The sequence below is a fragment of the Aedes aegypti genome, chromosome 2, assembly GCF_002204515.2.
Source record: "Aedes aegypti strain LVP_AGWG chromosome 2, AaegL5.0 Primary Assembly, whole genome shotgun sequence".
In the NCBI taxonomy this organism is placed as follows: domain Eukaryota; kingdom Metazoa; phylum Arthropoda; class Insecta; order Diptera; family Culicidae; genus Aedes; species Aedes aegypti.
In genome coordinates this window covers 429,059,433-429,075,072 of record NC_035108.1, presented here as the reverse complement: position 1 = coordinate 429,075,072, position 15,640 = coordinate 429,059,433, and the positions used below count along the sequence as shown (strand labels likewise).

Genomic DNA, 15,640 nt, shown 5'->3' with positions numbered 1-15,640 from the left:
AATCGAAAAGACGTTTAATCTATTCTAAATTTTAACCGAGTTGGCATTAAATGGGTTAATTGTTTAATTATGTTTCTTCAAGAACACATTTTTTCGAGTATGCTGAGCTAAACCACAATTAGTGAATTGTGAATAAGTCATTAAGTTAAAGTTGATGTTTCAATTGTTATGTTTTCATAAAAAAAAACATCAAAATTTCATCTGGTTATTTCACCGACTTCTAAAAAAAAAATAGCCGAGAAACCAACTGAAAATTCTTCAAAATATTGCTTGCTTAGAAGGTTTTCTAAATTTCTAAATTACTCCATTGATTAATTCCAAAATTTCTGCAGTAACACACTATAATTTTTTTTAGAAATTCTGCAGAGATATTCTACAGAAAAAAATATGAACAGTTTTGTAAATCTTTCGAGTTTTTTTCCACGGGTTCCTTCAAGGATTCATTAAGGCTTCTTCAAGTATTGACTAGGAGTATTTTAAAGTTTTTAAGCTTCTCCTCCAACGATTTCTTAAGGAATTTCAATATTAATTTCTTCAGGAATATCACAAAACATGTTTTCAATGTTTTTATTCAAAGGTAACGATGCTTCAAAGCCACAGCTCATATTTTCAAAAGCACAGATCTGGAGAACCAGAACATTATTCGCGTTGAAAATTTGATTGATTGGTCACCACCAGCGAGTTATTAATCGATCAAGTTTTCAGCTTTCACGGGTTTCTGGTTGCTCCAGTTAAAATAGTTCTTTCAAATACTTTTACGAGAATTTCTTCAGCGAATTTATCCTGAATTCAGCAGGGTCTATTTAAAAAAGTTTCACTTTTAGCAAAAGAATATTTGAAGTTTCTAGAAGGATTTTTCCAAGAGATTCGGTCAGGAGGCAATGTTGAACTTTCTTGAATAGCTCTTTCAGGAATGATAATTTCTTAAACATGAATGAGCTTATCCTTTGTTTCTTTCACGAATATCTTTTTGGATTAGATTTTGATTTCGTCAAAGATTTTCATAATTTTTATGATCTGTTTGAATTTTCGGGAACTAAGGAAGGTTAGTATAGAACAAACCATTAGGAGGAAGAATTATGAAGAAAATTTTGAAATACATAGGAATATTTATATGTTGGTCTATTGGATAGAGGATTACTGACCTAGGTAAAGCCTACAGTCAATGATACTGCTGGTCATTGATTCACGCACTTATGTTAACCAGGAATGTTCCAAACTGTTAGCCTAGGCTCTGTGCTGGAGATTGATTGGCACATGCAATATTAAGAAATAGTTCTGAGGTCATCCCGGTGAAGTCGGTCGGTCGGTCCAAAATGAGAAAAACAAGCTACGCCCTTTATCAGATACGTTTAGTTGCTAACTTGAATGACAAAACATCCTTGAACCTTGTTTTCCATCCGAGTTCTAAACCAAACATGCTGGCTGCTTGGTCGTCCATAGAAGTTAATATTCAATGTTATCTTCTTTTCCAAGCAGCCTAGATAGCCGTGTAGTGTCGGTAGTGATTCTCTCAACTGGCTAAGAATAACACTACGGATTGCCTGATCCTGTAGTAAAAATCTACTAGTCAGGTAACCCCAATCCCTAGGTGTGATGCGACCCGTGCTGATGGATGAATGGTTGAGGGGGTTTAAAATATGCTCAATCGATAACGGAGCCTGGAGAGCACCAGGACGAACTCTCCAGTATGTAGCTCTTACTGCATTAGGGCGGGGCAATGATGCAGCGGACCGTCTTTCCCCAGCGACTCGTGGGACCAAAAATTGAGTGCAAATAATCAAACCAAAATAAAAGGTGTCGACTGCCTCCCTAAGTTCGAAAAAGGTGACGACTGCCTCTCCCAGTCGGACGAAACGGAAACAGAGAATGCTTTTGGTAAGCTTGGACTGACCGAAGATGAGCTTCTCAGTAGTTCGCATGAAAACATGGAAACCGACCCCCCTCTGACACTCCCGAACGACTCAAGACTCCATCCTTTGGTTGAACCAATGGACGACGAAGAGGATGGAATTACAGTCACAATAAACTTGACAGGATCGCAGCCATCAATCACAGGATCGAACGTCACCTCGGGTCCTATTGATGGAAAGACGGATCAACATCCAACAGATGACGCGAACAAACAAAAACCTACTACCTACTGGCACCAAAAAGATCACTCGGAGCCAAAGGAAGCAGCTAAAAGCACTCCGACAAAGTGGCTTAAGCCGCCCTGAGGCCCTATCCAGAATCACGGGGGGTGAGGACCTTGACAAGTCCACAAATGCTGAAGAAGAACATAAGCAGAAACGGATGAAACAACACCTGAATCCGAGAAAGCGAGTTGAGCAACAGGAAATAAACAGCTACACAGCCTCGACGATCAACAAACCTCCACCAGAAGATAAAAAACAGACTAGTCTAAGCTACGGTGAATTGACCAGTCGCAGGAGAGTCGGAATAATCCCAAAAGACTTCCCCACGACCCAACTTTCAACGACTCAGCTGGACGTTCTTCAGGAGGCACTGCTGCTTCGGGTAGAACAACAACGGAACTCGACAATGAAGCCCAAGTTCTCTGACCTTATCTACAAGTCTGGCCATATGGTTCTTATTTGTAAGGATCAGGAGACTGCGGAATGGGTAAAGGAGATAACACCTGCATTAAACCCCCTGGAAGGCGTTGAGTTGGTTGCAATGGATGAGGATAAGATTCAACGTCCAGAACTGATTCGAGCCTTCTTCCCTCAAAGCGCACAATACTCCGATGATCGTATCAAAGCTCTCATCGAGAGTCAGAACGATCTGATAACCAACAATTGGCGTGTCATGCAACGGCTCACTCCTAACAACAAGCATGTGGTGTGGGCAGGCGTTGCAGAATTCGCTCTCATTTGAGAATGAAGCACGATCAAAGCAAGCAAAGAAAAACATCCCATCTGTTGCGGTCCACGATCGTCATTGTATCGCAAGGTGTAACAAGTCTGATAAATGGAAGCAGCGAGCGAGAGCCCCAACGAGAGAGCGATGATAAAATCCATTTTTCTCGCTTGTTTACCGTTGGGGATAGGTGTTTTTCTTTACTGGCACGATAAACAATCCACGAACTTCCAATAACAACAGTGTCCCCCCGGCTTGGAGCATGTTTAGAGGGGTTTTATCATGCATTACTACCCCCCCAATCTGATCAAACTTGTAGCAGTATACGATAAACAGTCTCTCATAATGTGCAGCATGTTATCATAGTTACAGAGAGCGATACGTGAGAGATTCTCTCAATTTTCTCAGGATTCAATCCCTGGGTGTGGGTCTTTAATGTATATGGACCGTCCATGGAAAAACTCCTTCAATCCAAGTTCATCCTCAACTACCGCTTTGGAGAAATACAGTTGAGGAAAGTAAAGAGCACAACCCAAAACTCCAATGACAATCCAACTGGACAGCCGGCCCAAGAGAAATCTGAGGAGGCCTCTAGTAGCATCCCACAACCAACTCCCACCATACAGGCTAGCTTGTCTTCCTCTGATGGAAAAGATGCATGTTTGACCTCACTTCCTGGCCCAAGCGGTGTCACCTCAATGGCTCCCAATAAGGGCAGTGGAAATATCAAAAGTGTAAAATTGACCACAGGGGATAAACCAGCAGGCCTAGGTAAGGGAAAGGACAAAAACCAAAATCTAAGACATCCCCCAAAATCAAAAGTTGATGATCCGCAACATCCAAGGAAGGACGGCAAACGTCCGGAAAATGCGGAACGCCTCAGCAATGATTAAAATCCTCCAAGTGAATCTCTATCATGCTCAGTGCGCAACAGATGTGCTTTGCAGGAGGTTCACAAAAGAACACCTTTCCGTGGCACTGATTCAAGAGCCATGGGTCAACAAAACTCGAATAAAAGGTATTCAACTAAACTCGTGTAGGTTGGTATATGATGACAGCCAGCTCTCTCCCAGAGCAGCTATTCTAATACGCAATGATACTAAATGTTTTCCAATTACAGAATTCATCAAAAGGGACATCGTGGCGGTCAGGATGGAGATTTCTACTGCTAGGGGCAGTACTGAGATCATTATGGTTTCGGCGTATTTCCCTGGTGACGCAGAAGACATTCCTCCTCCAGAGATGGCTGCTCTTGTCTCTTACAGTCAAAAACACAACATCCCCTTCGTCATCGGTTGTGACGCCAATGCTCATCACCTTGTATGGGGAAGCACAAACACAAATATCAGAGTTGAGCATCTTTTGCAGTTTCTTTCCTCCAAAAATATTGACATATGCAATGTCGGTGATAAGCCTATATTTGAAAACATCTTACGACAAGAAGTCCTTGATTTGACTTTATGCAGTCAATCCATCTCGGATAAAATAAAAAACTGGCATGTTTCTAATGAAATATCTATGTCAGACCATAAACATATAGTCTTCGAGTGGGAAGGGGGTCTAATGACTCAAAAGTCGTTTAAAGATCCCAAGAAAACTGATTGGGAAACCTACTCAGCTATTCTCCGTTCTAAAGACTATATAATAGAGCCGAATATTCAGACTATTATACAGTTAGAAGCAGCTTCGGATTCTATTAAAAACAAAATTCTAAATGCTTATCAAGAGAGCTGTCCGATCAAAACAGTTAGTTCGAACAGAGATGTTCCATGGTGGAACTTCAACCTTGATAAACTCAGAAAAACTGCTCGGAAGGAATTCAACCGAGCCAAACGCACTTCTGATTGGAGTCTATACCGAAAGGCTCTGACAGAGTATAATAAATAAATGAGACGAGCAAAACGGATATCATGGGTTCTCATGTGTGAAAGCATTGAGAAAACTCCCGTAGCTGCTCGACTACATAAAACTCTTTCGAAGGATCACTCCAATGGTTTGGGAAGTCTTCAAAGGACGGTTCACTCACTGTGGAACCTCGTGAAACACTGAGTGAAATGCTAAGAGTTCACTTTCCTGATTCAATCCCACAAACGAGTCTAAATGCTGAAGGTGCCATACTTGACGTCTCAGTTCCGCACGGGTTCCTATCAGGGGACTCAGGAACAAAAAGGGACGCAATAAAGGTTGCCAAAGAAGCTTTTACTCGCGATAGGGTTGTTAGGGCAGTGAGATCTTTCAAGCCATTCAAATCTGCTGGCATGGATGGAATCTTCCCAGCGCTTATCCAAAAAGAGGAAGAGACACTGAATCCACACATGGTAGAGATTTTTAAGGCAAGTTTAGTTCTGGGACACATTCCAAACGATTGGCGTTAAGTTCGAGTTGTCTTTATTCCAAAATCAGGAAAAAAGGACAAAACCAACCCTAAACCCTAAAGCATTCCGACCGACAAGCCTATCCTCGGTAATGCTTAAAATCATGGAGAAGGTATTATGCGAGTATATAGATTCTAAATTTATGAAAACTATGCCTCTTTCTAAATCCCAATTTGCTTATCAAAGCGGAAAATCAACGGTCTCAACACTGCACACGCTAGTGAAAAAGATCGAGAAAACCTTTAATGCAAAAGAAATCGCTCTTATAGCAGTTCTTGATATTGGGGGCGCGTTCGATAACGCTTCTTATTCTTCTATAGGTTCGGCAATGTTGAGGAGAAACTTCGACCCATGCATTGCAACCTGGGTACATGCTATGCTAGCAAATCGACAGATCTCATCTGAGCTGAGTGATTCGCGTATTACTGTAATGGCTACAAGGGGATGCCCTCAAGGGGGAGTACTCTCTCCCTTATTGTGGTCATTAGTGGTGGACGAACTGCTAGATAGCTTAGAAAGAAGGGGTTTTGAAGTTGTTGGATACGCAGATGACGTTGTCATTATTGTACGAGGCAAATTTGACAGCGTTATTTCATCAAGGATGCAAATTGCTCTCAATCACACACTCTCCTGGTGTCAAAAAGAGAAACTTGGAATAAACCCTTCAAAAACAACAATTGTACCGTTCACAAAAAGACGAAAGGTACAACTCCACCCTCTTTTCTTGAACCAAATACAATTAGTTTACTCAAATGAGGTCAAGTATCTTGGCATCACACTTGACGCAAAACTAAATTGGAATACCCATCTTCAAACAATCATAAATAAAGGTCTCAATTCACTCTGGGTTTGCTCAAAGACCTGTGGTAAAACATGGGGTCTAAAACCCAGTATGATCATGTGGATCTATAAAACAATCGTTCGGCCTAGAATAACCTATGCGTCCCTTGTTTGGTGGCCTAAGACAAAGGAAGCTACGGCTAGAGCTAAGCTGAACAAAATTCAACGTACTGCCTGTATTGCCATAACCGGTGCAGCTCTTTGCCCTAGATGCTATACTCAATCTGCCCCGGCTGGATCAATTCATAAAGCTGGATGCTGAGAAAAGTGCTCTTAGGCTAAAACGATCAACAGTCTTACTGTCAGGGGACTTAACAGGTCACCTCAGTATATTAAATGAATTTTCGATAAATCCTATTGTTGAGAAATGTAGTGACTGGATGGAAAAAGTGGTAAACTATGACTCGCCCTTCACGGTGCTCTTTCCTTCTCGTGAGGAATGGGAAGGAGGTGGACCCACCATTTCACCGGGATCTATTAAATTCTACACAGATGGTTCAAAAATGAATAATTTGACAGGGTCTGGAGTATACGGACCGAAAACCAAAATCTCTGTCTCTCTTGGACAGTGGCCTACAGTTTTTAAAGCAGAAGTCTATGCAATCAAGGAATGTGCGCAGCTGTGTCTGAAAAGAAATTACAGACATGCCACCATCTGTATTTTCTCTGATAGTCAAGCAGCGCTTCAATCTTTGAAGGCTTTCACTTGCAACTCAAAACTTGTGTGGGAATGCATTCTTGCACTGAAATCCCTAGCTGAACGCAATCGAGTTAAACTATATTGGATCCCAGGACATACGGGTCTAGAGGGTAACGAAATTGCCGATCAGCTAGCAAGGAATGGATCAACCAATATGTTCATTGGTCCAGAGCCATTCCTTGGCATTTCAAACTCTGCACTAAACACGGAATTGAACAACTCTCGCGTAACATTACTAAAGGACCTATCTAACATTGAGAGGCTCTCTTTGTTTACTTTCTCTTTCATTAATAACTGAGTCACATTAATCTCTTCTGTTGCTTTTTTTGTATGAAACGCTAGTCAAGGAAATTGACTTTCGATCTATAGTGAAAAACTTCCCAAAATCTTTAGTATTCCACTGTTATAATCAAAAGAGAACGAGAGAGGAGAGAATCTCTCATTTGTACATAGGTCCTTTAGTAATGTTCCGCGAGAACTGGTTGTTCGATCAAATTCAATCAAATTGGAAAACAGTTTCCAATGCGAATCAGTCCAAAAGGTTCGTAACAATAAACACGACACAAACACAACAACTTATAGGTCTCAACAAAAGGGATCTCATCACATACATCGGTCTAATAACTGGTCACTGCCCAAGCAGATACCACTTATACAAGATCGGTGTCGTCCAAAACACAAATTGCCGTTTCTGTGATGAGACGGACGAAACCTCACAACACCTTCTCTGCTCTTGCAGTGCACACATCCATCGTAGGTTCAAAATATTTGGCAAGCACTACTTAAAGGGGCGGTCCTTTAATTAAGTAAGGGTTTATGGGGGGAGGGGGGGTCTGAGATTTCTTACGTGCCATACAAATTATTTTTAATTTTCATACAAAAAATCTTACCATGGGGGGAGGGGGGGTTAAAAAACCCCGAAAAATGTCTTACGTAATAAATGGACAGCCCCTTACAGCCAGCTGATATTTGGAACGCATCCCCCAGGGAGGTGGTTAGCTTTATTAGGTTGATCACGCCAGATTGGGGGAACTACAACACTGCAACCTAGGACTTCTGCCCATCAATGGCAGATGGTTCAAAGTTCAGTCAAATGCGCAAAGTATTCCGGAGGCACATTTGCTACTGGAAAACATTGTGTACATAGAGTAATAGGGTATATCACAATAGTCCTAACAAATGGACGCAGTGATCCCACACCCGACATAAGAAGAAACATGCAAAGGAAATAACATCAATAATAAAATCTTGCTATGCTTATCATTTTGCAGATTACGACAAAATTGTTAATCATAAACATATCTCATTGAATTTTAAATTTGCATACAATGATTAATCTCCGACAATTTGTACTCAAGTGTAAACTGCTGAGCGTTTAGCGAAGACCTTTGAAATTTTATCAAGTTTGACAAATTTTACAAAATTCAGCAAAAAACAAACTCTTAAGCGGTTGCAAAAACAAACCTTGAAACATTGTAATTGGCTGCATTTGAGCTGAAAATCAAGAAAATCAAGTTCGTTGAGCACTGCTTTAGCTTATATGTTTTGGTTTTGTTCATATTTTCGCGGACCAAATTAAATAATCCAAAGGGAAACATTGTATACAATCAAACTAGCTTTTATTAAACAAGATTGGTCATTCTACTCTCAACCCTGCAAATTTTAGGCACTAAATATTTAAAGAAGCATGAACATCGGCTTCATAAAGTGTTCATTCAGTTGAGTCTTCATTTAAAACATCAATCAGCTCAAAAATTTCCCCTAATATCACAATATTTTGTGGTAGTGTAACCTGTTGATACAAGATCAATCCTTGATCAGATTTTCAAATACACTTTAAGACAAGCCCAGGACACGGGACTTCATTATTTCGGCTAACTAATCGAAACACAAATTGCTGTTAAACTCGTCATTCATTTCAAAAACACATACAACATCAGATAACACATCGTCCAATCCCTCAAATCAGGCGCAGCTCAGATTTTACAGAGTTCCCGCCGCTGGTTCCAGGTTCAGAGATTGCTGGGAAATGGTGTGTCCTGGAAGGGGAGCATCATGAACAGCTCCTCGGTTGGCGGCCAGATAGCGAGCTTCCTTCTGGGCAACGACGGCCACGGCTGGTTGGTAAGCAGCATAAGCGGTTGGATAAACGGCCGTTTGGGCGGCATAGCTGAGGGCTGGAGCATAGGCCGAGTAAGCCAGGGGAGTTCCCAGGTTCTGCTGGACGTAGGTGGCATGTGGAACGGAATAGGCTAGCGGGTTGACGGAGTAAGCGGAGTAAGCCAACGGGGCCCAGGATGCTTCAGCGGCGGCAAAGGCCAGGGCCATCATGACTACAGCTGCGATGCACTGCAAAAAATTATAGGATTTTGAATTTGATTACCTCCGACAAGCGATAAGCGTCGACTTACCTTCATGATTGTTGGTTTTGCTTCTGTTGAGAATGATCTTGAAGCGTTTGAAAACTGATGTGGTATGATTCTGATACACGATAGACTTTGCTTTTATAGTTCCGCAAGTTCGTTCTTCACGAGAATGGCGAAAACTTCATTTACAAAAAGTTCTGGATCAAGAACTCGTTATTACTTCGGTGACCATCCACGCGATACGCGGTTATCAGACCATAAACTAAAGCTTAATTCGTTTACTCTTTTCTGAGTACATAACAGGAGTGAGTGTAAATCGAGAAACCTGTAATTGGGAGAGCTGCAATAAAACAGAGATCAGGATTGATTGATCCATCTATCCATTGAGACGGTTAGGTCCACTGACAGTTTCGCATGTTGACGTTGGTACAACGATTAAATTGCAAAGAGATTGGGCGTTGCTTGAATTCAATTTTGGTTGTTCCTTCTGTGTATGATTCTTTGACGCGTGCCATGGATTGTGATCTCATTCTCTCCTATCTGAAAAATATTTAAAACGAGTGTGTAAACGCAAACACGACTAGCGGCTGTTTTTTTATGGATATCCTGGAAGATCGGGAACCTATTATAAATATACAAGATGGTTATTTCTAGATTCAGTACAGATTCAGACGCTTCCAGCACCACATCTTTGAAACTTTTCGATTATCATAGAAAGCAATCATGAAGGTTAGTTGATATGTTTAACCACAAGCACAAATTCAAAAACACAATATTCTTTCCAGTGCATCGCAGCTGTAGTCATGATGGTTCTGGTGACCGCCGAGGCATCCTGGGCTCCATTGGCGTACTCCTATCCCCAAGCTGCCTTGGTTCAGGATAACTCCTTCGTGCGTTATGTGGCTGCTCCTTGGGACTATGCTGCGGTTCCATCAGCAGTTCCATACGCCGCCTACAATTACAACTACCATCCAACGGCTTACGTCCAGGCGCCAGTTGCTCCAGTGGCCGTCGTTGCCCAGAAGGAAGCTCGTTATCTGGCCGTTAACCGAGGAGCTGTCCATGATGCTCCCCTTACAGGACATTCGGTTTCGCAGCAGTCTCTGAATCTGGCATCTGCTCCTGGTACGCTATAAGTGTTGGAAGTTTTAAGGAGAATGTAGTACGGGTGTAAATAAATTGAATATATGTAAAAGCTAGTTTTTATATGAGCGGTTAATAGCATCAATAATACACTAAGATTTTTTTACATGAGGGATATGTGCAGTGTAAAAACATATCGGTGCAATAAAAAACGTGTGAAATTCGGAATCTGTGTACAGGTAAACCGTGTAAATTCCGAAATCCGTGCCAAAAATATACCGTGTAAATTTCAAAAACCTTGTAAAACAAGAAGTATACAAACACCGTGAAAAAACAATCGTGTAAAGAAAAACTGTAGTGTATCAAAAATATTTAAGTTCTAAATCGTTATGATATAATAATCAATGACTGAAAGCTCTTCCAGAATGGATCCATTGTAGATTCAATGTCTTCGCGGTCCAATGTTCACGCACAGGCGTTCAAGGAGCCAATTAGCTAAATGAATGCCAAACTTTTTGTCTTTGGAAATAAAATCAAAGAAAAGGTAAACCAAGCAGCAAGAACCATTGCCGGTAAGATTTTTTTTTCAAATAATTCTCGCTTAATTCAGTTCCAGTTTACCTACGGACGGGATCAGGCGTTCAACGTGTAACATTCTGCTTATCAAGCAGAAGCGGTAGCCATTAGTCCATTAAGCTCTACTAAATTCGATCGTAAAGCCGTCTTCCGTTCAGTCACGCTATGTCTAAACCAGCAGATTATGCAAATCGTATGTACCTCGGATTTATTTCCGCTAGAGTTCAGTAATTGGGTTATATTTTCATAATCGGAAGGTTTTAAAATATTCCACTTTTTAACTTTTTTTTCATATACAGACTATGAAAAACAATGAAAATCACGTCTTCCACACATCTCAGCCCATACAAAATGTAAAATATTTTGTAACCTTCCGATTATGAAATAATAGACCAAATACTGATATCTAGTGGAAAAAAAAACCGAGGTACATTCGATTTGCATAATCTGCTGATTTAGACATAGCGTGTCAGGTCGATATACGCATATCTGTCAAATGATACAAACTTTTGTAGAATCAAGAGGTACAGTACTTATTAACATATAAGCTTGACTCTAAACAGCTCGAAGACCTTCAGTTGCTAATCAAGATAACTCTCTGGTAATTTCTCGTGGTATTTTTCATAAGATTGAGCGATGGATTTCACCAACAATTTGTTATCAAACATATCCAGAGATTCTTCAAAAATATCGCTAAAAAGCGCGAGAACACTGCCATAAATTTCTTTAGTAATTGTTTCATTGTTTCACTTCTCGACATACTTTTTAAGTATTTTCGTTATTTTTTATCCCTTAATAATTTGATTAGATTGCATCAAACATCAATTATTCAATCAAGTATTTCTGCTTCAAGAACTGCTTCAAAAACTACAACAAGGTTTTCTCAGTGTTTTGCGCAAAATTTTCTACTATAGTTTAGGAATTTGTCATACAATTTCAACATATTATTTCCTATAAATTGTTTCAAAATGTTTTACATAAGTCTTCCAAGAGTCAATCTATGAAATACTGCTAGCATACTTCTCAAAATTAATCCAGGTACGCTTCTTCAAGATATACGACAGAAAGCTATCTTTGAAAATCTTTGAAGATTTTTGAAAAAACATGGAGAAACTTCTTTTTGGATTCCACAAGATGTCACTCCGGAATTTACTTCCTGATGGAAATCCTGGCTACGTCCTTGTATAGGCGAAGATTGTCTTTTGATTATTTTATATGAAATTTTCTTCAAAATGCTGAAACTTATCGAAAAATGTTAAAGGTAGAGTTTTCAATCTGGTGGGCCTCCAAAAGTTACCCTGCATCTTGCCACGTAGTTGAGAAGAAATGTAATTTCAGTGGGCCTGTCTGTAGGATACTTATTGACCAATTCAATCAAGGAATTTATTAACGTTTCTTGAGATAAACAGCATACTTAGCTTTAATGGATAATCATATATCTATACCCTAGTTTCAATTAAAAATTTATGGCCTCTCGTTTATTTTTTAAGCGTATATTTGTTTTTAAATCCCAAGCATACATTCGATTCTCTAATTTTTGATATTAGGAGAATCTTCGAAATCATATTATCTATTGCGGAAATAAAAAGTGATTTTCAAGAATCTGTCAAAAAAATTTGTGAATACCTTAAAACATAAAAGTGCTTACGATTTTATTATGTTTTGGAGTAACAAAATGATGCCTTAGGTTAGAAACGCTAATCAACTAAGGAACTATTTTGTCGTATACGGTATTGTTTCGAAGACCTCGTTGAAAAAAAATAACGTCTCATATAGAAGTTATCAAGAAATCCTTCATTTTTATTGTTGCAACTCCTTTCAATCAGTCTACAGATAATTCAGTGCCAGTACTTGGTGTATCCCAGACCGTATCCGTTTCCGTAACCATAGCCTCCGTAATTCCATAGGCCATTGTCAACCACCTTAGCTCCAACGGCAGCAACCGGAGAAGAGAATCCCCAGCTCTTTCCATAAACTGGCCAGCTTCCATACACGTTCGGGTAGGCGTACTTTTCGTAGGAAACTTCTGGAACCACAGCGACCTTACCACCATACAATCCACCATAGGCTGGCCAAACCGAGCTGGTCTTCAGAGGCCATGGGTTGGAATAGGCCACTACATCATGGGCAAATGGAGCTGGGGAAGCGTTGGCGCTGATTGTCAGAACCAGGGCAATGACGGCAAAGATGAGCTGAAAATACGAAAACGTTTGTCAATGTTGGTATATTAATTGAAGTGTCTGTTTCACGCTTACCTTCATTTTAATGCTTCTTTGGGCAAATTGTTGTCAACTTGGAAATCACTTGATGCAGACTGATTTTGAAAAGAGTATCGATACGAATTTATACTGCACCCAGTTCGATACATGTGTTATATGTGCCGAACCAATCCAAAGTCAATCATCAATCAAATAAAAAAAAAATAGAAAAGGATGAACACATAACATCCCACTCAAGTTAACAACTTTTGACCTATTAATATTTTTGAAGGCCATTTCATTTTTATACGCAGTCGGGCGTAGCACATTGAAACAAATAGTGCAAAAATTATCGCACAACTTTTGCCGTGGTCACACTTCGTGATTTTTAATTACTGTGTATGTCTAGTATATAGCTAGTCGCTTTAAAGTAGAATGGCAAAGGCGGTTTCAACGTTCAGGTTCTGAAATGTAAACTTAAAGGATTATCAATGACCGATTGCAATGTCCGCGTATAGTGTTACTATAAAATGTAACCAAAACGTAGATTGTACATCAGTCACCTAAGAACATTTCCAGCGTTTAGTTCTTTCAAACCTACAGTTTAGTAACAATGAAGGTAGATACGTGATTTTACATCTGTTTAAATTGTTCTAATTGAACTCAATTGCTTTCAGCTTTTCATTGCCGTCATTTCCCTGGTTCTCGCCATCTGTGCCGAAGCGTCTCCTGCTCCATACGCCCATGATGTAGTGGCCTACTCCAACCCATGGCCACTGAAGACCAGTTCGGTTTGGCCAGCCTACGGTGGACTGTACAGCGGTAAGGTCACTGTAGTTCCGGAAGTTGCCTACGAAAAGTATGCCTACCCGAATGTGTACGGAAACTGGCCTGTCTACGGAAAGAACTGGGGATACTCTTCTCCGGTTAATGCTGTCGGAGCAAAAGTGGTTGACAACGGATTGTGGAATTACGGAGGATATGGTTATGGAAATGGATACGGTCTGGGATACAACAAGTACTGGCACTAACTTGACTGGAATTGGACTGATTGGAAGAAGTTTGGCAATAATAAAAACGGAAAATTCTTGAAAAATCTTACAATTGTCACATTGTTTTTTCTATTTATTGTACTATTTACCATGGAATATATATTCTTACTCTCATGTTATTGTATACAGTCAGGTCTCCTATTTAGGATGTCGATTCAATTATGAAAATAAAATTCCCTGACTTTCCCTGACCTGAATATGTGGCTAATAAGAAATGCAGTTCTAACTGGATCATGTGATGACTGGCGGGAAAAGAACACATGTTAGAGACATACTATCTGACTGTGTGTTAATTCTCAATATCATTCATCGATCGATAGAACCGTTCGGTGTATTGCCGTCACTATAAGAGCACATTGAAGCATCCTGTATTTTGCCTGTGTTGGTAGCAAAGCTCAAAGCTTTGAGCCATCCCTTTTCCAATAGAGAAGCTAGGCAAAATACAGGACGCTTCGATGCTTACTGACTTTAAAAAGGCTTGCTCAATTTTCACCACCTAATATAATTTAAATCTTGACCAAATATAATTTAAATCCCTTGCGACGCCTATCCACCTATTAATTTCTATCTTTTGAACAATCTTCTACAGACATCCTTTAGCTTTGAGTCGCATGACCGATACAGCCAGAACAAAATAGAATATTAAACAATCACGGTCGATACCTTCTCCTATGTATACGAATAACATTATTTTATGCTCTTTTTTAGTTATGATCGGATAAACAAACAAGTTTTCTATCAAATGAGCCTATGCATGCTATAAAACGTTTGACTTTTACTGTGCGCCCTGTTTTCAAAATGCTCGTGAGAAAGAGCAAGACAGCACCAACACACGGCGCACAGTAAAAGTCATGAGAACATGGCTCATAGTAGAAACAGCTATCCATTGTAGCTTTTCTGTGGTTTATAAATTAATTTTTCAAAAATGCTTGCTTAACTGCATATGTATTGTTTTGCGGGGTAAAACGCCCCGCTTGAGTTCGGCGTTAGCAGTGCTGTAGACTTACGCACACAATCATGCTTGTTTATCTGTTGCATCCATCCAGGCGTTTGTTCAGATGTTATTGTTTAATAATAGTATACATGTTGATGCAAAAAATGAACATTCAATTCGTGCGTAACTTCAACGTGGCATTACATTTGGTAGATTTACATTTGTTTCAGGACAAATTTAAATTTTTTTTTTGCATGTAATGCAAACTATGACAGTGCACAAGTTGGCTCCCGGCGATAGTTTCAGAAATTTGGATATTTATCGACCTAAAAAATTACATTGAAAATCGCACAAAATTGGTACGAAAATAGCGAAGAATGTTTTTCTACGTTTTTATCGATTTTCTTGAGAAAAATGCATTAAAATATATTAGGAGAAGCATTTTTATCCATTTTCTATGATCTAGGGTACAAAAAAGCATTCTAAAACACATAGTTCGTTCAAATCGATGGTGGCGCGTTTTGCCCCTATGGGCATATTACCCCCACTTCCCCTACTGTTAGATACATTTGTCAGCTACAACTCCACCGAAGACCGTATTCAAATCGGACGTCTCAGCAATGAGTTAGTAACATAGCTCTAATCCTCAAGAGC

The 15,640-nt window shown here is 39.9% G+C and overlaps 4 protein-coding genes across 4 annotated transcripts; 2 read left to right on the top strand and 2 right to left on the bottom strand.

Annotated features, from left to right (window-relative positions):
• Window positions 1–8,671: 8,671 nt before the first annotated feature.
• Window positions 8,672–9,342, bottom strand: LOC110677071 (adult cuticle protein 1-like). Its single transcript, XM_021847668.1, has 2 exons — window positions 9,189–9,342; window positions 8,672–9,126 (listed from the first exon to the last, which is right to left on the bottom strand). Exons 1-2 carry the CDS (start codon window positions 9,192–9,194, stop codon window positions 8,761–8,763), a joined length of 372 nt encoding a protein of 123 aa, XP_021703360.1. The 5' UTR covers window positions 9,195–9,342; the 3' UTR covers window positions 8,672–8,760.
• Window positions 9,343–9,737: 395 nt separating this feature from the next.
• Window positions 9,738–10,522, top strand: LOC5573911 (adult cuticle protein 1). Its single transcript, XM_001654897.2, has 2 exons — window positions 9,738–9,872; window positions 9,929–10,522. Exons 1-2 carry the CDS (start codon window positions 9,867–9,869, stop codon window positions 10,277–10,279), a joined length of 357 nt encoding a protein of 118 aa, XP_001654947.1. The 5' UTR covers window positions 9,738–9,866; the 3' UTR covers window positions 10,280–10,522.
• Window positions 10,523–12,575: 2,053 nt separating this feature from the next.
• LOC110677070 lies at window positions 12,576–13,189 on the bottom strand. The gene is made up of 2 exons (XM_021847667.1): window positions 13,058–13,189; window positions 12,576–12,994 (listed from the first exon to the last, which is right to left on the bottom strand). The coding sequence occupies exons 1-2, from the start codon at window positions 13,061–13,063 to the stop codon at window positions 12,641–12,643; spliced, it is 360 nt and encodes a 119-aa protein (XP_021703359.1). The 5' UTR covers window positions 13,064–13,189; the 3' UTR covers window positions 12,576–12,640.
• A 269-nt stretch (window positions 13,190–13,458) lies between these two features.
• Window positions 13,459–14,104, top strand: LOC5573910. The gene is made up of 2 exons (XM_001654896.2): window positions 13,459–13,619; window positions 13,678–14,104. Exons 1-2 carry the CDS (start codon window positions 13,614–13,616, stop codon window positions 14,029–14,031), a joined length of 360 nt encoding a protein of 119 aa, XP_001654946.2. The 5' UTR covers window positions 13,459–13,613; the 3' UTR covers window positions 14,032–14,104.
• Window positions 14,105–15,640: the final 1,536 nt, after the last annotated feature.